Source organism: Castanea sativa, chromosome 3 (assembly GCF_040712315.1).
Source record: "Castanea sativa cultivar Marrone di Chiusa Pesio chromosome 3, ASM4071231v1".
In the NCBI taxonomy this organism is placed as follows: domain Eukaryota; kingdom Viridiplantae; phylum Streptophyta; class Magnoliopsida; order Fagales; family Fagaceae; genus Castanea; species Castanea sativa.
This window is the reverse complement of record NC_134015.1, coordinates 30,759,471-30,783,315: the sequence shown is the minus strand read 5'-3', so window position 1 is coordinate 30,783,315 and position 23,845 is coordinate 30,759,471. Positions and strand designations below refer to the sequence as shown.

Genomic DNA, 23,845 nt, shown 5'->3' with positions numbered 1-23,845 from the left:
AAAAGGGAGTTTTAGACAAAACTTCCTCAAGTCAAGATTCCTAATCTGGCCTTGATCTTCAAGTTTAAGATTACTAATCACTATTATTTTTAATGACTAAGGGGAACGGTCAAAAATCAAGCTTAAAGAGCTTTTTGTTTGAGGTATTAGTCTAGACTTTCTTTTGCCTTTCTTTTCTTTTTTGTGATTTAATCTTTCTATTTCTTTGTTGTAATATGCTCTAATATGTTTATGTAGTCTAGGTTTACATAGTTGTCAGTTTTAAAGCATGTTGGGATGTTAGATTTAGTATTTTGAAGTTTTACTCTACTTACTGTGTTGCTAGGGTTTCTGGTCTGGAACCCACGTGCACATAAGCTTGGCTGCATGCGCACGCTGGATTATATGCACACAGGCTTGTTAATGTGTGCACATGATTCTGCCCAAAAGCCCTAATCTTATTTCACTTCTTTTGGTTTCTTTTTTCATATGTAATACTTCTGTTTTAGACCATTTTTCATTTATTTACGGTTTTAAGCTTCTGTTTCACATGTTTGATTGTTTGTTTGTCTTTCACATGTTAGAATTAGGGTTTATCATGTATTTTCCTTATTTTAATGCCATGAACACGCATTCACATGTCCATGCATGACGTTAGGATGTGTGCCCTTAAATCCTATTGTATGATGCTATGTATGACTTAATATTGTAATTAATAAAGTTGTTTTATTATAATATAAAATAATGGTAACATGAATATTGGACATTATCATATGGTCCATGAGATGCATAGTATGTGATTTATGTGAAAAGTCACAGAAGACATAAATCACAAGTTCTTTGTAAACTCAAAATTATAGTTCGTAGTCGGTGATGAAATTGGGTATTTCATCTGCGAATATCAACTAAGATGATTTGTCTAAATCGTGGAAGTGGAGACTTCTAGTTGGTATGTTGATATGTTTTAAGAGTTAAGACATATTGAACTGGACCACTATGAGATTTATAATTCTCCTAACGACTGTCAAATAAATAATAAATCTCACGACTTCTATTTACATGAACTCTTAATCCTGAGAGGATAATGGACCTGATCATGAAATGTAGGTTGCTTTGATATATCAGGAGTGAGATCTAAAGACACGATCAAAACCTTAGTTTGTTGGGCAGCCACATTTAGTGTTGATGGAACACATATTCTAAAGAAGGAATTCATAGTCTCTTAACGGAGATACAAAATATTCCCTTGAGATAAGTTTAATGGGTTTGGTTATTTAGAGTGTTAGGCCTAACCACTTTAGTAAGGAGTTACTAAAGTATATAGTTATGAAATTGGATTTCATATATATATGATGAATGACATAGAGGATTAAACCGAGTACTCAAGGATAAAGATGTAATAATTTACAAAGTGGCAGTCTACATTTATGACTTTGTATTACTACGAATATTTTATGAAGGGGTTGCATGTATAATAAAGTCTTGGGATATAATTTATAAATAAGGCCTAGAGTGCAACTATATTTGTATAGTGGTATTAAATATAGTTAATGGTAACTTTGGACTTGTCAAGAGTTGACAGAAAAGCCCAATGCCCATTAGAGCTAGCGTCTTATTAGTCCCTTTTGGTCCCACTCCAAGCCATACACTAAAGCCCAATTGAAAATGCTCAAAAGGCTTGCCCAATTAGATAATCAGTTAGATACAAAGGGAGAAACATACAGAATTTTGGGTGTGTGACATCATTGTAAAATTGGTGTGTATGCGAGTGTGAGACACTTTATTATTCTCCCTTTGAAAACTGATTGAGAGACCACACTTCTTGGGCGTAAAGTGGAATTAGAGTGAAGATTAAAAGTGTTCCCGAGTACTTCTGATCTTTTGTTTTGAATTTCACCGCACCAAGGTACGCTCTCTTGTTCTTGAGTTCTGAAATTTGCATAGTACATGTTAACAATTGCAAATGAAGTAGATCTGTTAATTTTCCGCTACTTATGTTTTATATGCGATACAAACATGTATTTAACCAACACATGAATGTCATAGGTGCTAAGGTGCAGCAAAGTAAGTAAGGTAAGTCATACATTAGTATGAACATGCACTTTAATGAAGTAATGTGTTGTTTGATGTTTGATTTTATGCCTAAAAGTTGGAATACATGTTATGATCTATTTTTTATTGTCATACCTATCTTTCAGCCTTGTTTTTGTTACTGCCTTGTTTGAGATGATATGCTTACCATGCTAGATGTATGATAGGCTCGAGTTGTTTTCCGCCATGCTAGGTGAATGTTAGGTTGGTTTGACATGTATGCTAGATGTATGTTAGGAGATGCCATGCATGATTAGATGTATGTTAGGGTTTGTAATGGATGACAAGCATGATAGATGTATGGTTAGGGATGATTGATGCCATGTTGTATACTTATATGTATGCTAGTGTATGTGTGAGTATAGATATAATATTGAGTGTGCCTTTAATAGGGTTAAGACATAAGACACAATGAGAGGAATTCAACCTTAAGGTTAGGCAGTTTTGGGTACCTAAAACCTTCCCAAGACCATACTTTAACTCCGAACCCATGTCTCTGGTAGTAAGATCATAAAAGTCCTTCCTCGAGAGGACGCTATATAAATGGTTTCTAGACCATCGCAAAAACTAGGTGATGACTCCCCCATTGTGTCCACACTAGGGCCTGGCCCAGCCGCATCATCAACCTCCAATCAGCATCCAAGTCAAACATGAGCTTATCCCCAAGCTCGTCACCCCCTAGGCCTTCTCCCTCCTCGGTTCGAGGAAACTGTGAAGAACCTCCACCCAAACCAGTACAAGACTGAGATGAAGCATTTGTCCTCTCTACTAAACATTGGTTGCTGGTATGATGTGCTTGCTATATGCATGCCCTAAAGGGTGCAATATCATCACCTCCTCTATCAAAACGCCTCTAGAGGGTCCGTGCCACCTACTCACTGGCCGAAATGGTATTGTTATCACTGCCAAATGAATCCCCTCGAGATGAAGCAATAACGGGAGCCTTCCCGTGATCCCTACTAGATCTTGGCCACCGAGACATAATCTGCAAAAACAAATTTAAATTTAATCAGTAAGCCCAAATCAGACGGCAATGCAAGCATGTCTTACCCTACTACCTAACACATATCATGCATGATCATACCAAAATGTCGTGTTTTCTCAAAATATCAAGGTTTTCAAAATACATCTCTTGAGATTCAGATTTGACAATGACCATTTAATCCTACCTCTTTTATCTAAAAATATCAAGGTTTTCAAAATACCTCTCTCAGGATTCAGATTATGTGGCGACCATTTAATTCTATCTGCCTATTTAGGATTCAGATTCGACAGCGATTGTTTAATCCTATCCATCTTTTCGAGATGCAGATTCAGTAGCGACCATTTAATCTCATTGAGATTTAGATTCGATAGTGACCGTTTAATCCTATCCATCTTTTCGAGATTCAGATTCAGTATCAACCGTTTAATCTCATCGAGATTTAGATTCGTCAGAGACCCTTTAATCCTATCCATCTTTTCAAGATTCTAATTTGGCAATGATAGTTTAATCCTATCCATCTTTTTGAGATTCAAATTCAGTAGCAACCATTTAATCTCATCAGGATTCAGATTTGGCAGCAATCGTTTAATCCTATCCATCTTTTCAAAATTGAGATTTGGTAGCGACCGTTTAATCTCATCAAGATTTAGATTCAGCAGAAACCATTTAATCCTATCCACCTTTTCCAGATTTAGATTCAATAGTGACTGTTTAATCCTGTCCATCTTTTCGGGATTCAAATTCGGCAGCGACCATTTAATCCTATTTATCATTTCAGGATTCAAATTCGGCAACAATCATTTAGTCTCATCGGGATTTAGATTTGGCAACAACCATTTAATCCTATCCATCTCATCAAGATTCATATTCAGTTGCGATCATTAAATCTCATTGCGATTCAAATTCAACAGCGACTGTTTAATCCTATCCATCTTTTCAAGATGTAGATTCGGTAGCGACCATTTAATCTCATTGAGATTTAGATTCGACATTGACCATTTAATCCTATCCATATTTTCGAGATTCAGATTCAGCAACGATCGTTTAATCTCATCGAGCTTTAGATTCTGCAGAGACCCTTTAATCCTATCCATCTTTTCAAGATTCTGATTTGGCAATGACAGTTTAATCCTATTAATCTTTTGGAGATTCAAATTCAGCAGCAACCATTTAATCTCATCAGGATTCAAATTTGGCAGTGACCGTTTAATCCTATCCATCTTTTCAAAATTTAGATTTGCTAGCGACCGTTTAATCTCATCAAGATTTAGATTCAGCATCAACCATTTAATCCTATCCACCTTTTCGAGATACAGATTCAATAGTGATCGTTTAATCCTGTCCATCTTTTCAGGATTCAAATTCGGCAGTGACCATTTAATCCTATTTATCTTTTCAGGATTTAGATTTGGCAACAATCGTTTAGTCTCATCGGGATTCAGATTTGGCAGCAACCAATTAATCCTATCCATCTCATCGAGATTCATATTCAGTAGCAATCATTTAATCTCATTGGGATTCAAATTCAACAGTGACTGTTTATTCCTATCCACCTTTTCGGGATTCAAATTTGGCAGTGACTGTTTAATCCTATCCATCTTTTCAAGATGCAGATTCGGAAGCGACCATTTAATCTCATCGATATTTAGATTCGGCAATGACCGTTTAATCCTATCCATCTTTTTGAGATTCAAATTCAGCAACAACCGTTTAATCTCATCGAGATTTAGATTTGGCAGAGACCCTTTAATCCTATCCATCTTTTCAAGATTCTGATTTGGCAGTGACATTTTAATCTTATCCATCTTTTTGAGATTCAGATTCAACAGCAACCATTTAATCTCATCAGGATTCAGATTTGGCAGTGACTGTTTAATCTTATCCATCTTTTCGAAATTCAGATTTGGTAGTGACCGTTTAATCTCATCAAGATTTAGATTCAGCAGCAACCGTTTAATCCTATCCACCTTTTCAAGATTCAAATTCGATAGTGACCGTTTAATCCTGTCCATCTTTTTGGATTCAAATTCGGCAATGACCATTTAATCCTATTTATCTTTTCAAGATTCAGATTCGGCAACAATCATTAAGTCTCATCGGGATTCAAATTTGGCAGCAACCATTTAATCCTATCCATCTCATCAAGATTCATATTCAATAGCGATCATTTAATCTCATTGGGATTCAGATTCAGCAGCGACTGTTTATTCCTATCCACCTTTTCAAGATTCAAATTCGACAACGACTGTTTAATCCTATCCATCTCATTGGGATTCAAATTCAGTAGCGACCATTTAATCCTATCCATCTCATTGGGATTCAGATCCGGCAATGATCGTTATTCCTACGTTTTCCAAAACTACTCTCATTCAAAACTACATAACCTCTCATGTTTTCCTAGCTTTTTCTCCTCAATTTTTGTTGTTTTAGTTTTCATAGCATCCAGCATTTGCATGTTCATCTATGCTACCTAAAATTAAGTTTCCCTCACATGGACAGGTGTGTGTAAACATAGTATACATGTATGCGATTCACACACACACACACAGATATATATATATATATATATATATATATGTCAACGTGCACCTTCATGCCTACACATATGTACATGTGAAAGCAAGCAAGTATGCTTATGTCTACATAACTGCCTAAACATGTGATCAAAAAATATTTTTCGACATCATCATGGCATAAATGATAATAAAAAAATCTATACAAAAAAATACCAAAAATAAAATAAATACTAGCAGTTTTCCTAGTTGCATTTCTACTAACATATTTGCAAAAAAGTAAAGAGAAAGATAGAATAGACACTGACCTCATGTGCAGAGCAGAAGGCTGAAGCAACAAACTGAAGCTGAAAGCTAGACCTTGACTTACTCCAAAGAAATTTTTAGAAGTGACATTTTGAAGAAGTGAAGTTGAAATGGTCAAAATAAGGCTTTGGAGCCCATTTATAGGCCATTGTACGGCTTGGGTAGCCTAGCGCACATACAATGGACACCATTCAACATTGACCGTTAACCAAAAAAAAAGAGAGAAGTTTTTGCCCGATACCAAGGAGCCAAGCCAGAAGAAGTTTTTTCTCAAACTAGCTGCAATAGCTCAACCTTACTAGGGTAAGACCGGTCTCGGCCCATGAACAGCAGTTATCACATGCAATTTTGGGGCAACAAAATACGGAATTACATTCTTTATCCAACACCTCTCTTTACAATCAAGAAAGGGCAGCTGTAGATACCATATTTTGTCTACCCTCAATTTGTGTGCCGGACTCCGAAAATTCCAAAAATATTAAGTTTCTTTCATGAAGCCGCAGAAACATCTAGATTGACGTCATGCAACCCGTTCAAGTATCAGAGCAATCAAAGTGCTATTTCAATTCAAATTGACCAAAATGCCCCCAATCAACCATGGATTCACTGAAGGTCAAAACTAGTCAAAATCATCCTAAAACCATATTTTTCATGTTTTTACATTAAATTCGAGCTAGATTTTTGTCAAGTTTGACCAAGTTTTGACTCGAGGTTGGCTCTTAGGGGTTCCAAAAACCCTAATTTTGATCCGACCGTCAGAATGGGTTAAGACCAGCGTCACTACGACTGTTCATGGGTCAAAATCGAAGTTAAAACGGTTAAGATATCCTAAAACCAGTGCAAAGCGCATCAGCTCACTTCCTAAGGCCATAACTTTTGATCTAACCATTGGAATTTCAATTTCATTAGTGTTCTAGAAACTAGACATCCAAAGCTTTCCAAAGACACCAAGATCAGCTTAATCAGGGTTTGATAAATCCTTCAAATAAGCATCAAAAGCCAAACCAAGGAAGAAGCCAGGATTGGTGATGTCAACATTTGATAAATTCTTCGGCTAGGGTATGTCAAAATATAGTGTTTGTGCTTAGATCCATATGCCTAGGTGCTTTTGCCATGTTTATGCTTAGATCTATGTGTTTTTTTGCTCCTTGCCATGCTTATGCTTAGATCAATGTTAGGATTAGTGTCCTTTAATCCTATTGTATGATGCTATGTATGACTTAATGTATGACTTAATTTTATATTAATAAAGTTGTTCCATTATAATCTAAAATAATGGTAACATGAATATTGGACATTATCATATAGTCCATGAGATGCATAGTATGTGATTTATGTGAAAAGTCACAGAAGATATAAATCACAAGTTCTTTGTAAACTCTAAATTGTAGTTAGTAATCGGTGATGAAATTGGGCATTTCATCTACGAATACTATAACATATCAACTAAGATGATTTGTCTTAATCATGGAAGTGGAAACTTCTAATTGCTATGTTAATATGTTTTAAGAGTTAAGACATATTGAACTGGACCGCTGTGATATTTATTAATTTCCTAACGATTGTCAATTGAATAATAAATATCACGACTTATATTTACATAAACTCTTAATCCTGAGAGAATAATAGACCTGATCATGAAGTATAGGTTGCTTTGATATATCAAAAGTGAGGTCTAAACTTACAATCAAAATCTCAGTATGTTGGGCAACCACATTTAGTGTTGATGGAACATATATTCTCAAGATGGAATTCATAGTCTCTTAGCAAAGATACAAAATATTCCCTTGAGATAAGTTTAATGGATTTGTTATTCAGAATGTTAGGCCTAACTACTTAGTAAATATTTACTAAAGTATATATTTATGAAATTGGATTTCATAAATATATGATGAATAACTTGAAGGATTAAACCGGGTACTCAAGGATTAAGATGTAGTAATCTACAAAGTGGTAGTCTACATTTATGACTTTGTATTATTACGAATATTTTATGAAGGGGTTGCGTGTATAATAAGGTCTTGGGATATAATTTATTAATAAGGCCTAGAGTGCAATTATATTTATATAATGGTATTAAATATAATTAATGATAACTTTGAACTTGTCAAGAGTTGATAGAAAAGCCTAAGACCCATTAGAGCTAGTGTCTTATTTGTTCCATTTTAGTCCCACTCCAAGCCACATACTAGAGCCCAATTGGAAAGGCCCTAAAGACTAACCTAATTAGATAATCAATTATAAAGAGATGAACATGAAATGGTTTGTATGTTAGTGTTAGACATTCTCTCATTCTCCCTTGAACAAATTCATAGAAACTGATTAAGAGGCCACACTTCTTGGGCATTAGTGAAATTGGAGTGAAGATTAAAAGTATTCTCGAGTACTTCTAATCTTTGTTTTGAAATTCATCACACCAAGGTACACTCTCTTGTTCTTATATTCTGAAATTTACATAGTACATGTTATCAATTGCGAAAGAAGTAGATCCATTAATTTTTTGCTGCATATGTTATGTATGCGATACAAACATGTAATTTTCCATCAATCAATGTGTTTTTGTGCTCCTTGCCATGTTTATGTGTCTAGATCTACATGTCGGTTGTTGTGCCATGGGCTTCTATAGCCTTTTTGTCTCTTGATATGTCTCCTTGTGTTTTGGCCCTTTAGGTAGGTTATAGATCTAGATCTTGTGGTCTAGGCCTACATCCATACACCAAAGCCTATATTAAAGGGTTTGGATCATTTTCTTTATGCATGCTTATGCTTTCTTGCTTCTATACTTTATATCCATGTTTGCCTATCTAGATCTAGGCTTTGCCATGCTTTGTGCCCTCCGTGGGCTTATGCTTTTCAGTCTTTGGGGCCACTTGCTTGTGTGGTTGCATCTATCCTTCTTGTGGCTTGTTTGGATGTAATCGCGTGTGAGATACATCTTCGTGATGTTGGTTTGTTTGATGCATACCCTTTCTCTGCTCCATGTGTTGTTATGCTTTCTTTGCTTGCTTTGTGCCACCTGTTTGGCTTTCTTTACTTCTTTGCATCTTTGCACGTTTGTCTATATGTTCATGCATGAGTCCTTGCTTGCTTGTGTCATCAAGTCTAATTCCTACTATCTCGTGCAAGTTCACACCTTTCTTTGATACACGAGATCTTGAGTCCCTTTTAGAAATTTTGCTTGATGGCATGGGTGTCGTCCATACTCAAATCCAATGGAACAATGGACACCCGATCCAAACTTACATTTGTCCTCTTAGAACATCCCTTTTTTTATAACATGTTTGTTTGCCCCTTCGTGTGCTTAACATGTTTGTTTGCCCCCGTTTGGCTCTCTTTGCTAGTATGTCTCTTTGCATGCTTTCTTTACCTCTTTGATATCTCCTTTGCTTGTCTGCTAGCTGCTTTCCTTGTTTATTGCATGTACACGCATAGAGCAAGGACACTTGGGGCGAGGGCACGACCTCCTAGGCATAAGCAACAAAGGCAAGGATGCAAGTAAGAAGACGCAAGTCCAAAATGGGCAATGTTCAGTAGATTAGGAGGCATAGCCCCTTAAGTGGTTACATCTCTCTCTCTCTCTCTCTCTCTCTCTCTCTCTCTCTCTTAGCCTCTTCTCTAAAGCATTGTATTAGGCTTTCCTCTCAGTGTACCCTTTATCTTTCCTGCACCTTGCTTAGGTCGTGTTCCCTGTGTATGACAAAGTCTGTTTTACATTTCTTGTACCTTATTGGGTCATACCCTTGGGACGTTAGCAATGTCTGTTTTACTTTCCTGCTCTATGTGATAGTATTGTGCATGATATATGTATATCTATATATGCCTGTGTATGGGTGATTTTGCACTTTATATGATGGACCATTATGGCTACATGAGCGACCCTCTCTAGCCATGAGTGTTCTTGACCTTGTAATGTGGCCATGTTCCCAAGGCAATTGTTGTAGGTGCATATTCACACCATATTTTGTGCACAATCATCGTAGTATGATCATCAGATCTATGTCACCAAGTGACGTTCGTTTTCCCGAGTATGCGACACGCATCAATATGTTTGATGCTTTGAGGGGCTCCGGCTCGTCCTAGCACTAACATGTTGGCACGCATCGTATACACAGGCACGAAACCCTACCAGTGCACCATAGCGCACCAAACACAAAACTTTGCTCGATTTTCGCCATGAAAATGGGGCACCTTTGGTGCCGTATTCTCATAGCGAAAGCTTGGTGAAAATATTGTTTTGTGTGTTATGATGCACTTGATGCGAAGTGCTGTCGAAATTTTGCCACAAAATAAGGCAAAATGCTATTAGATTTTCATCATGGAAATTTAGCAACGATTCCAAACTCACTAGGAAGCATCGATCAAGACTACACCCTTCCCGAAACCAAACCTCAAAGCCCAATTCAATTAAAGCCCCAAAAGCTAATGCCAATAGCTCGTTTTCAATTGCCAATGTCCGAAAATTAAAATTCTACCAAAACAAAAGACTGTCTATGGATAGGCGTTGTGAAGTGCCTAACACCTTCCCCACACGTAACCAGACTTCTGAACTTAAAGAATCAAGATTTTTTATCAATCTGCATTAGATTAGGAAAAACGAATTTTTTCTTAGCCTAGGATCGGTAATAAAATCAAATAGAATCAGGTGACCCATCACACATTAAAAAAAACCCAATAATTGGTGGTGACTTCACTTACCTTTGGTAACCTCATTAAAATTAACTCATTTACCAATCACACCAAAGGTATAACCCTCCTTCATAGCACCCGAGCTCCCGAGCTTGTACACTTTAGGCGCGTGCCAAGCGTCGCCACGATGGGTGGTCGAATCACCGTGAGGCATCGACACACATTACATGCAAAGTGACGGTAGGATGCAAGGTGTCCTCTCCTCTCTTTTTTTTTTTTTTTCTTTTTTAAGTTTAAGTAATAAAGTTTCAACCTAAACATAATATCTTGATAATTTTTATTAGATAATTTTGATTAAAAAGTTTCAACAAAATGACGTCATTTTTTTCTCTCATTTAATTGTCATATTAGTCACAGACACATATGAAATGATTTGTAGATCAAATTAAAATGTTTCAGACTTGAAATGAATAGAAGGAAAACAACCACCAACTTAAGGATCAAAAGTGTAATCCTATTTTTTTATTTAACTTTTAGCATTAGAGTTTCTACCTAAAAAGTATCTTAGTAATTTTGATTTTAAAAAAGAGGAATACGCTACATTTAAAATTAAAAAAAAAAAATGTTGATTATGTTGTGGGGGGTGGGGGGGGCAGGTGGAGTTTTATTGGGGGGAGAACCTCAGATCCTGTTCACTTAAATATGAGTAAATAATGAGATGAGATGAGATACGAGGACTAAAGTACAAATCTTAAAACAACTGGAAAAAGGGAGAAAGGGGTTCAGCCCATCGAGTCTGGCGATGTGGAGTATAGCTGGTAATAATGAATGGTGGATTGTGTTCACTGTTCAGCTAATCCATAGTTTTCATTTCACGGGCCATAACTCACTCAGTCCACCTCCGGTTTGAGTTCGAACAACTTCCAATAGGTTGATGGGCTTCGGTGCGGCATTTTTTGTCAGCTGGTATAGCCTATGGGCTACAGCTAAGATTCCATGTTCTCGAACTGTCTTTCCAAATGATATGGGCTTGTAGCGAATTTTAAACAATAGTTTTTTAGTATTAAAACACTGTGGTTAAAAACTTAAAAAAAAGTGTTTGATAAGTGTATTTGGTTAAGGAATAAGACTTAAATACAGTACTTAAGTAATGTTTTTTAAATTCTCTTTTTAAGATTCTGTTATGTGAATTTTTTTTTTTTCATGAAATGAAAATATATTCTTTAGTTAAATAGCCACATGGCTAAATCTTAATAGGAGAATCTAAAAAATAACACCTAAGGTACTGTACCTAAGTTTTGTCTTTGATTAAGAGCGTTTGACTTACAAAGTCATTCAAAAACAAAATAGTTTTCAAGTGATGTTGCTGATCATTTTGTAAATAAGTTGAAAATCGTGGGGTCTATTAACAAGACTAAACTCTCTCTAACTTACTCTTTTTTTTCTTTCTTTTTCTCCTACAGGCCCGCTTCTTTGTCATGTCGCCTTCTTCTTCTTCTTTTTCTTCTTCTTTATGTACTTAAATAAAATGGTATTCTTTTACTATACAATCATCACTTAAAAAAAACAAACACACACACATAAGTTGAAAATGCACTTTTGATTCTTACATTTTAGGTATATTTTCATTTTGGCCCCTAACTTGATTTCGCACCTATCTCAATCCCTGAAAATGAAAAAATCATGTCCATTTTAGTCCTTACCGTCAACCCATTAACAGAAAATTTTTATGTAACAGATAAAGTGTACGGTTGGCATTTTAAATGCTAACATGGCTAAGTATTTAGCTGACATGGTCATTAAACTAATATTTAAATACGTCACATTAGTATTTTAATAAATAAGTAAAAGAAAAAGACTGACGTGGTCATTAAAATAATATTGCTCAAATTGATGCATGTGGCCTATATCTGAATCCCTTATTCAAGTGACCCAATAGAAGCCACTGCTATCAAAAATGTATTCTCTGAACATGCAACGTCAGGTGCTTTGACCCTATCCTCCACAAAGGTAAATTTTTTATACTTCAAACAGGTTGATAACCCATACATGATATCCATCCATTTTATTAGCATAATTTATGTTCAAAATGTTGGCTGGTCTCCACAAGTTAATCTATTTTTTTATGTGAATTTTTTTTTTTTTTGAACAAATGGTTTTATGTTCATAAATTTTTTATAGTCAATATCCTATATAATAGAACTATATTTAATTTTTATTTAACTATTGCATTACACGGATTAGCGACTAATTTAACAATATGATTGAAAAACAACTCATAGCATGCCAAAAAGGAGACCAACCTAGCCATTTATAACGAAAATGCATGACATTTACCAGGGATGGAGGTAGACTTAGACTAGGGGGCACAATGGCCCCCCTAGTTTTTTTTTAATTAATATATGAATGGGCACCAATTTTAGCAATTTTGCTCTATAAAATCACATTTTACCCCCTTAATATTATCATTTGATTCTTTTATATATATATATATATAAAATAGAATTCTACTCTAGCCTAATCTAAGTGTATATGTGTGTGAAGCTCCCTCCTGGATACTTGAACTCCGGCCCTTGATTTCGTGCTTATCTCAATCCGTGAAAATGAAAAAATCATGTCCATTTTGGTCATTGCCGTCAACCCACTAACAGAAAATTTTTACATGGCAAATAGAATGCACGATTGGCATGTTAAATGCTAACGTGGCTTAGTATTTAGCTGACATGATCATTAAACTAATATTTAAATATGTCACATTAGTATTTTAATAAATAAGTAAAAGAAAAAGACTGACGTGGTCATTAAAATAATATTGCTTAAACTGATGCATGTGGCCTATCTCTGAATCCCTTATTCAAGTGACCCAATAGAAGCCACTGCTATCAAAAATGCATTCTCTGAACATGCAACATCAGGTTCTTTGACCCTATCCTCCACAAAGGTAAATTTTTGATACTTCAAACAGGTTGATAACCCATACATGATATCCATCCATTTTATTGGCATAATTTATGTTCAAAATGTTGGCTGGTCTCCACAAGTTTATCTATTTTTTTATGTGAATTTTTTTTTTTGAACAAATGGTTTTATTTTCATATATTTTAAAGTCAATATCCTATATAATATAACTATATTTAATTTTTATTTAACTATTCCGTGCATCACACGGGTTAGTGACTAATTTAACAATATGATTGAAAAACAACTCATAGCATGCCAGAATGGAGACCAACCTAGCCATTTATAACGAAAATGCATGATAATTACTAGGGACGGAGGTAGACTTGGACTAGGGGGCACAATGGCCCCCCTATTTTTTTTTTTTTTTAATTAATATATGGATGGGCACCAATTTTAGCAATTTTGTTTTATAAAATCACATTTTACCCCCTTAATGTTATCATCTGATTCTTTTTTTTTTTATATACAAGATAGAATTTTACTTTAGTCTAATTTAAGTGTATATGTGTGTAAAGCTCCCTCCTGGAGACTTGAACCCTGGCCTTTGCCCCCCACACCCCACAAGCACTTATACTTGTAGAGTGACTATCACACCAAGGGTATGCGGTGGTATCATTTGATTTTTTTAAGAATACTACTCTAGCCACAAATTTTTCTATAACATTTTTACAAACTGTTGTGGTAGTAAAATTTTATTGGTTTGCATCTAGGCTCTCACTTACATCATATTTTTATTTACTAATAACCACTCACCACATTAATTATTTGTAAAAACGTTTGTAATTTTAGCATTTTCCTCCTCCTTTTGAAGGTCAAATCTTAAATCTAAAGCAAAATAAACAAGCCCAAAAAAATTATTCAATAACAAAAATTACCAATAGTAAAGCTAAAACAATTAAACTCAATCAACAAATTTTACCCAAAACAAAGACCCTTTAAAAAAATTTAAACAAAATAATTTTGTCTATACTTGGATGCACACATAAAAAACACACAAAAAAAAAACCATTAGTTGTTAAGCAACCGAGCCGGAAGTTAGAGCTGCCGCACGCAATTAACAACAAAGCTGCCCCCAACTTCAAGTCCTGGCTCCATCCCTGATAATTACAATTATAAGAGTTTGATTTGATTCTTTTAATTATATATATTTTGAGAAGATTCTTTTAATAAATTTGATAGGGGTTGTTGTTAAGCAATAGCACAAATTTTGGTGCTTCCACAAGTCAACCTGAAATTTATTTATTAAGGAACCGAGGGGTAATTAAGGTTAAGGTGAGTTTGAAGTTTGCCAACACAACACAAGTGTAAATAAAGCCCAGGTTTCAGCTGCCCACGCTACGTATTTTGATGTGTTGGTCACCCTAATACCACCCATAATTTTGGCTATTAGTTATTATAATAATAATAATATAAAGGGTGCATTTGGAAACTTAGGAAAATTAAAGTGTTTGAATATAGGTAACCGGCCGTAACCACTTTCTATCCTCCAAAATAAATAAACTCATTCCTTCAAAGGGCTTTTAGACCTTTCTTATTCTATATGTAACTTCAAATTTGACACTCAAGCGAATATTACAAACCAACATTCGCAATTTATATAAGGAATTTCCCAAAAAGCAAAAACCCTTGCTTAAGAAACAACCATATGATTGGTTTAGTAGTCGTAACATAAAAGAAGCACATTAGTTTCAGCTCACCAAATCATAACGCTATTGCTTATAAACATGCACGCCAAGAAACACAAGGATCATCCCCCATATAACACGTGACCATCACCGCCCCCCAAACTAACTAATAAGCGCATGCAATCTCACATTTCTTCTAATTATCATCCCAACACCATGATCAACCCTACCAATCTCTCCTCCTTCTCCGCCTCTGATGAACTTGCCACCGGAAACTTCGTTTCCCGACGCCTCTTTTTCTTGAAACATATCCAAATTATAGAGCTTTTCATTGCTTTTTTTGTTTTCATAGCCATTCATTCCCTAAGGCAAAAGAAGCATCATGGCCTACCTATTTGGCCAGTCCTAGGAATGTTACCTTCCTTGGTGAGTGGCCTTCGAGATAATATGTACGACTGGATATCCGACATTCTTATCAATCAAAATGGAACATTTATGTTCAAAGGCCCTTCATTTAGTAGTCTCAACTGTGTTGTCACCTCGGACCCTCGTAACATAGAGCATCTTCTCAAGACCAAGTTCCCCAATTTCCCTAAAGGACCATTCTTTCGAGACACTGTTCGTGATCTTCTTGGTAACGGGATATTTAGTGCCGACGATGAAACTTGGCAACGACAAAGGAAGACAGCAAGCATTGAATTCCACTCAGCTAAGTTCAGGCAATTGACGACCGAGTCATTGCTTGAACTTGTTCACTCTAGACTCCTTCCTGTGTTAGAGAATTCAATCAAACAGTCCCTTACTATTGATCTCCAAGACATTTTATTACGGTTAACTTTTGATAATGTATGCATGATAGCATTTGGGGTTGATCCTGGTTGTTTACGCCCCGGTTTGCCTGAAATACCATTTGCTAAAGCCTTCGAGGACGCAACAGAAGCCACGGTGCTACGTTTTGTGACACCGACATGTATATGGAAGATCATGAGATATTTCAACTTGGGGATGGAGAAGAAGCTAAAGAATTCAATAAAAGGAGTAGATGAGTTTGCTGAGGATGTGATTCGGACAAGAAAGAAGGAGCTCTCTTTGCAATTTGACAATAATATGTCGAAGAAAAGGTCCGACCTCTTGACAGTGTTTATGGGGCTGAAAGATGAGGATGGACACCCTTTTTCGAACAGGTTCTTGAGGGATATTTGCGTGAACTTTATACTTGCTGGGAGAGACACTTCTTCGGTGGCATTGAGCTGGTTTTTCTGGCTGCTTCATCAGAATCCGATGGTGGAGGAAAGAATTCTTGAAGAGATATGTGGGATAGTGAGTGAAAGAGAGGAGGTAAAAAAAGGAGAGTGCCAAAGTGTGATCTTCCGACCAGAGGAGATAAAGAAGATGGATTATTTACAGGCTGCTCTATCCGATGCTCTCAGGTTATATCCTTCAGTGCCAGTAGATCACAAGGAGGTAACTATCTTAATGAGAAAAAAAAAATTATTTTCTTTTGATGCAATAATTATTTTTTTTACCCTTTTTCTTTATTATAAATTGATAGTAGAGGTGGGGGAATGTCTTTCTTGGAGCCAACAAGTTCTTGGCTACCTTTGAATAGCATCATGTTACTTTTTTAAACCTGAAGAATTGAAAAGCGCGCATACTTTTTTTTTTTCTTTTAAATGAATTTATTTTATAACTTTGATTTAAGGTATTTTAAATTTTAAATCACATGATATTTTATAGGCTTAAAAATCGTATTTATAAATTGAATATTATTATTATCCATTAACAAGTTAATATATATATATATATATATATATATATATATTATAAGAAACTACAAGGACTTTACTGGATAATAGATAGACTCATGTATTGAGTACAAGCAACTTCTTTTAGGCAGTCAACAACTAGTTGCATGTACTCAGAACCGGTCACCAAACACATACACAGTTACTTTGTTAGGATAAGTAGAAGTTTCTGTAATTGGTACCTTGGTTGAATTCAAAGATATAGCATTCTTATTTATATATATATGTGTCAACGTATAGGTTGTTGAAGATGACATATTTCCAGACGGGACAATATTGAAGAAAGGAACAAAAGTGATATATGCAATATATGCAATGGGTAGAATGGAAGGCATATGGGGAAAGGACTGTAGAGAGTTTAAGCCAGAGAGATGGCTAAGAGATGGGAGGTTCATCAGTGAGTCTGCCTACAAGTTTACAGCCTTCAATGGTGGCCCTCGCCTTTGCTTGGGAAAAGATTTTGCTTACTATCAAATGAAATTCGTTGCTGCCTCTGTCATTTATCGCTATCATGTTAAAGTGGTGGAGAAGCATCCTGTGGAACCAAAACTAGCATTAACTATGTACATGAAGCATGGATTGAAGGTCATTCTTTATAGGCGTGATGAGTCCGAGATTCAAAAGTACCTCAAGACTAATTAAATAAAGGTTTTTTCTTGTGTTGCTGCTATTGTACTATATATATATACATATATATATATATATATATATATATATCACGCACGAAAATGATTGAAGAATCTCAGAGAAGGTTGGTGGTTGTATACTCTCCTCAAAGAAACCACATTTGAATAAAGGAGGAGTACTTAACGCCGAATGTGTTACTTGGATATTGATCATAATTTGAAATTTAAGTGTGATTGTTTATCTACATTTTCACTTGGACTCTTGGGCGTTGTAGTACATATTATCTATATTTTTCTCATTTCTCTAAAACTACACTGTACCATGTGATGGATGATTACGACGTCATTCTTGCCATAAATTTTCAGGAACACAAAACTTCTAGATACGAATTAGCATTACCTTACCAATAAAGACTAGTTTTCGCTATCTCTTAATTATTGTTGATAGCCTTTCTTTGTTGTTCTTCATTGGTGCTGAGATATGAAAAACAGGAAAAGTTAAAAGCTCTTGCACGGTGTGTTCAGGGCCGGCCAACAAAATTTGGGGCCTAAGGTGGAAATTTTATATGAGGCCTTTTTATATGTAAACATTAATTAAATAAATATATATAATACAAATTAAATTAAGACTAATTTGATGTAAATACAGAAATTGATGAATAATAATAATTAAACTAAGGTTAATTTCATACAGAGAATTGAATATCATAGTTGAACCATAAATTTAAACAAAAAGAACTAGAAAAAATATTATATTTTTAAAAAAGAAACTTACTATAACTTGGATATATAGCTATGCATAGTTAAGTACAGTTGTAACCTAAATTTTAATTTATATATTATTTTTAAGAGAAAGAGATAGATAAATATTATTTGGTGCGTGGATTTGTAGGATATTAGTTTACAAAAATTAAGATCTCAAACTATTAGAGGAGATTAGTCATCATTGATGTTCTATCACATTTGCAGCATTTTTTTTGAAACATTTTAGGGTTTCAATTGGTTTTAATTTCTATTGGTCTCCTATTTTGGAAGCCTTGTTAGAAATAAACAATTGGTTTTAAAAATCTTCACAATATAATGTGATAATAGCTGTAATTGATAAAATTCAACAACTTAATTTATTTGTGTTTGAATTAATTTTTTATGTGATTGGTGACATGTTAGTTAAATTTAAACTTAAATCTATAGTAAAATTTGTAGTATCTTTAACATCACTTAAAAAAAAAAGTACTAATTATTTTAAAAATATTATATTTTTATAAAATTTTGGGCCTTCACAAATGAAAATGGGGCCTTTTTTTAGTAGGGAATTTTTTTTTGGTTGTGGGGCCTTAGGCCTAGGCCTAAGTTGCCTAGGCCTTGAGCCGGCACTGGGTGTGTTGCACACTAACATAGTTGCATTTTTAAAACTAAAAACATGATTTAGGGTCCGTTTGGATAGAATTTATTGTTGAAAACTGAAAACACTGTAACAAAATAACTTTTAAATGTGTGAATAGTACCGTGAAATCTATTTTTAATGAAAAAGTTGCTGAAAAATGAAATTTGTGGGACCCGTAAACAGTACACGGATACACTGTTCATGGGAGAATAGTCAAAAGTTGCGGCTTTGAAAAAAAAAAAAAAAGGAGAAAATGTGCAAACGTGGACGCAGAGACGCTGGATCCAAACAGTCACTTAAAGTCACATTTTCAATTTATAAAAACTAAGGTTCTGTTTGGTAGCAAAAGTATTGTTATTCTAAATTATGTAAAAATTGTGATTTAAAAAAGTGTTGTAAAAACACAGTGTTTAAAGTATTTATAATGCGAAAATTTCGCTTCACACCTTCTTTCAAATAACATATTTTAAAATTTTAAAAAAAAACATAATTATGTGTTTGGTACGTGTGTGTGTGTGTATATATATATATATATATATATATATTTTTAAGTTGAAAAGTGAGTAAAAGTATTATTATTTATCTGAAGAGAAAGAAAGTTCCCTCATGTGATCTAATCAAATGGAACCTACAATTTTTAACATATTTACATAAGTGTCATTGAGCAATATTATTTGAAAGCTGAAAACCAATAGGAAGAGTTTTCTAAATTCAGTGTTCGAACACCCTAAAATAAGAAATGTAACTCAAACACTTTTAAAAAAAATTTCCTACTTTATGTGGTTTTTTTTTTTTTTTTGGACCACAATTTTCAGTGTATAAACTGAAAATTGTTTTTTTAATTACCTTACCAAACATGCCATAACAGTGTGTTGTTAATTAATAAATAATGCCCAACAAAAAATATATCTTTTTCTTATTTCTTTGCTTAGTAGGGGGCGAGAGGATTTAACTCAAAATTCTCTTTATCCCAATGTTACTAGGCTAATTACATTGTAATGGGCTCTTCCCCTTCTCTCAGAACAAGCTCATTTTTGAGCTCTTTGTATTCTCTTATTCGACAACAGAAGATTTTTCCAATTGAGCCAATTGGAACCCAAATTTTTAAATTTTATCATATATTTAAACCTTCTATTAAAATCTTACCAAATCATATTTTCTTTAAATAATAGATTATATAGTTTCATATACAAACATTATCATAATAACACCTATTAATTACTACCACTTTCTAAAATAACAATAATAATAATAATAATAATAACCAAAATGATTAAATTTCATATTGTATTACACAAGTTATTGACTAGTGCGCGTGTAAGTAGATAATATATATATGTATGTATGTATGTATGTATGTATGTATGTATGTATGTATGATCTAAATATATAAATTAAAATATGTCAAGAGTCTTATAGTTTTGTGGCGTAATTTGTTCTCCTTTATTCAAATCTCCCCCCTCCATCACTATTGTAGGTTATAACTATCGAATTATTTTTAAAAATCCAAAATTCAGGATTTAAATCCCCTTTTTTCCTTAAGTTCTTTTTTTTTTATGAATATTTTTCCCTCCGTCTTTATCCATAAGTTCTAGTGATTAGGTTGGAAGCAAAAAGCTTTTTTTTTTTTTACCTTTGTTGAGAGAGAGAGAGAGAGAGAGAGGGTATTGTTCACACAAAATGCACAAATAATGTTATGCAATTTGCAAAAGAATTATACAAAATGCTATAGTAATATGTAAATAGAGATAAGAACTATAGTATTGTGTAAAAATTATTTGTGTATTCTATTCTTCCTTGCTCCTCTCTCTCTCTCTCTCTCTCTCTCTCTCTCTCTCTGAAAAACTCCATCACCCAGACTCTTTCAATCTTTCCACTCTTCATTCACCTAGTTAACTTCATCTCCACCTCTTCATTGTCGTCAACAAAGAGTTTAGAGCAAATTTGGAAGCTTCACTAACATTGGTCATCGAAATCGAAGTCACGACACTTTGGTGGTGGTTCTATCTAAGATTGGCAGTGGTGCGACAATTTCAGGAACAACGGTGAAGGACAATGAGTTTGGCTTTTTGTTTTCTCTGTTTTTCTCTCATTGTTGTGCATTAGGGTTTGTGGTTTGGGTTGTGATGGTCTTAAACCAGTGGTGGTTGTGGTTGGGTTGCAATCTGTGCTTTGTGATGGGTTGATTGGGTGTTGTAGTGAGTTGTGGTATGTGGTTAGGTGGTGTTGGGTTGCAGTGGTGGTTAGGTAGCATTGGGTTAATTTCTGTTTGAGAAAGGAAAAAAAGAAATTATTTGTTAGAAAGGAAAACAATTATTTTAATATGAATTTTTCCAAAATAAAGACATGATATAAGATATATTGTAAACTAGTACTGTAAAATACACACACATATACACACACACACACATATAAAGTAACTTCTTTTTTCATCTAAAATGTTTTTTTTTTTCTTTTGCATTTCGGGTGAGAATGCTCTAATAGCAAGGAATGCTATAATTAACAGAATAAAAAAAAGTTTTCGATGATATATATATATATATATATATATATATATATATATATATATATATATATATTGAAGCTAAAGAAGATAAAAATATTTAATATTAAGAGTTATGACATCATAAGTAAGAATTGCAAAAGTTCTCCTGAAATTTAAAATTTCAAAATTGCAAATCTTAAAAATAAATTTGTTATTTTAGAAATGGAATCTAATTTAAAAAGAAAAATCTTGCAAATGGGATAAAGGGCCAGACCCAAATAAGCTACTTGTATAGGCCTCATGACTTTTCAGGGAAGTGAGAAAGGTGTCGAATTACAATTTTATTTTTCTTAAACACAACAATTTAAAAAATTTATTCTAAATCTTAAAATTCAAAGAAGTTATCTTATACGACTGGCATATAAGACTCATATGAGACTGGCGTGTGGGCTCCACAATTGTGGGGCCCACATGTCAATCTCATAAGAATTGCATACATAGGACATATACAAGATTTTCTTTCGAATTCATAAAGAATAAATGATGCTCAATGTCCCATTTTGAATTAATTTTTAACAGGTGATAACTAATAACACATCACATCTATAGATCTTAATAAACAAACACCTAGACTGGTTAGGGAAGAAGACAGATGGCACTGAGAAATGAGAAGGTGAGGAGCATGGCTCATAAAAGAAAATGCTAAAATAAGGGATACTAGCCTCTTATATTGCCATGTAGTTCCACAAAAAAAAACTATATTTTACTCTCTTTTTGCATAACATGAGTAGATAAGTTGTTTTTGAAAGCTCACTAATATAACTACTAGAATGAGTTTGGACTCTCAAATTAATCTACTCTAAAAATGTGGAATAGGAGAGATAAACACGTAATCAACTGGGACTACTAACTAGTGCATGGATAGACATAATTAACAATTAAGTAAACGCACAAGTAGTACGGGAATAAATGAGAAAACACAAGATAACACCGTGATGTATTATCAAAGAGAAAAACCAGATAACCCAACAAAAAATGCTCTATTGAAAAATCAGTTGGTGTACATGAATACAAAGAAACCATTCAAGCCTAATCTAACCACTATATTTGAGCCCTCCAAGCTCCAACTACCCACGGACTTCTCCAAGTCTTGTCTTTGCTAGGTTCCCAAATCCAATAATTATCACCAATTGCTCCTGCCAAAGATTGGCATGAACCCAATGCATCCCAAATGCTTCAAATCAACTCTCTACACTCAGAATGGGTGTGGATTATGTTTGGGCTAAGTTCATCTTATAGGATATGGAAATTGATAAGAAAAAGAGTGAAGAAACTAAGAGAAATATGTAGATGATTGAACGTTTACAATCTCTAACTCTCCAATGGTTTTCTAGGGTTTTCTCTCTAAAACTCTTCTTACAATTTTGTAGGTAATGTGAATGTGCATAAAGAAAGAAAGAAAACACACATAAACAGCTATTAAGTGGGTTTCACGAGTCAGCCAAGTTGCGAGTTACCTCTGACACATTTGTCGTTTGAACTTCCATCATATGCTCCTTATGTGGCCTTTCGCGGGTTGAAGAAGTCGCAAGCAAGTCGTGAAAACCCATGTTCGTCACAGTTCTTCACCAAACTAAACATATAACCATTACATTTAATCCCACAAAGATAAAAGTAAATGATTGAATAAATTACAACCAAATTTGACATAGAACTAATGCCAACATACAAGAAATGAAAATCAAAACTTTACAATTTTGGATGATTGTTGAATTTTACAAATTATGAATGGTTCATCTTTAAAATCCACCAAGCACAATTTACTATCAATACAAGTTGTGAAAAAATTTATAAATTATGTGTATCAATGTATACTTAGGCATAAAAATATCTATTTTTTCCCATAATATATATATATATATATATATATATATATATATATATATATGAGATTAAATTCTATAAGGATGAAGTGTAAAATTTATGTTTTACACTATCTAATGAATGATTGTCACATCAGCATTTTACTTAAAATTCAATACATCCTACCACACCTAATAACATCTCGATAGATTCCTAATTTGGTTGGATTTATATATGAGTATTAAAATTGATTGAGTGTGATTGTGTTTATTCTTAAATATGTGATAAGATGATGTGGCATGTTAGGATTGGAGGGGTAAAACATGAGTTTTACACCACGTCCTTATAGAATTTAAACTCATATATATATATATATATATATATATATATATATATATATATATATATATATATATATATATATATATATATATATTATGTAACATGTGGGCGCAAGCACCCATGACAAATTTTGGGTATCCTCGTGGGAAGTACATCTCGGCCTAGGGTGAACCAGGTGGAGGGTATAAATGGAATTGCTACCTAGATTAGGTCTGTGAACCATATATAAAACCTTACATGGTACATTTTCAAAA

General features: G+C 34.1%; 1 protein-coding gene across 1 annotated transcript; it reads left to right on the top strand.

Moving 5' to 3' along the window:
* The first annotated feature begins 15,200 nt into the window (after nt 1-15,200).
* On the top strand, nt 15,201-17,757 carry LOC142627559 (cytochrome P450 86B1-like). Its single transcript, XM_075801436.1, has 2 exons — nt 15,201-16,550; nt 17,132-17,757. The coding sequence occupies exons 1-2, from the start codon at nt 15,264-15,266 to the stop codon at nt 17,531-17,533; spliced, it is 1,689 nt and encodes a 562-aa protein (XP_075657551.1). The 5' UTR covers nt 15,201-15,263; the 3' UTR covers nt 17,534-17,757.
* Nucleotides 17,758-23,845: the final 6,088 nt, after the last annotated feature.

Excerpts from the sequence above, each read along its gene's own strand:
- LOC142627559 (XM_075801436.1), top strand. The coding sequence starts at position 15,264 with ATGCAATCTCACATTTCTTCTAATTATCATCCCAACACCATGATCAAC. Across the intron at positions 16,551-17,131 it reads TGCCAGTAGATCACAAGGAG|GTTGTTGAAGATGACATATT; the intron begins GTAACTATCTTA and ends GTCAACGTATAG.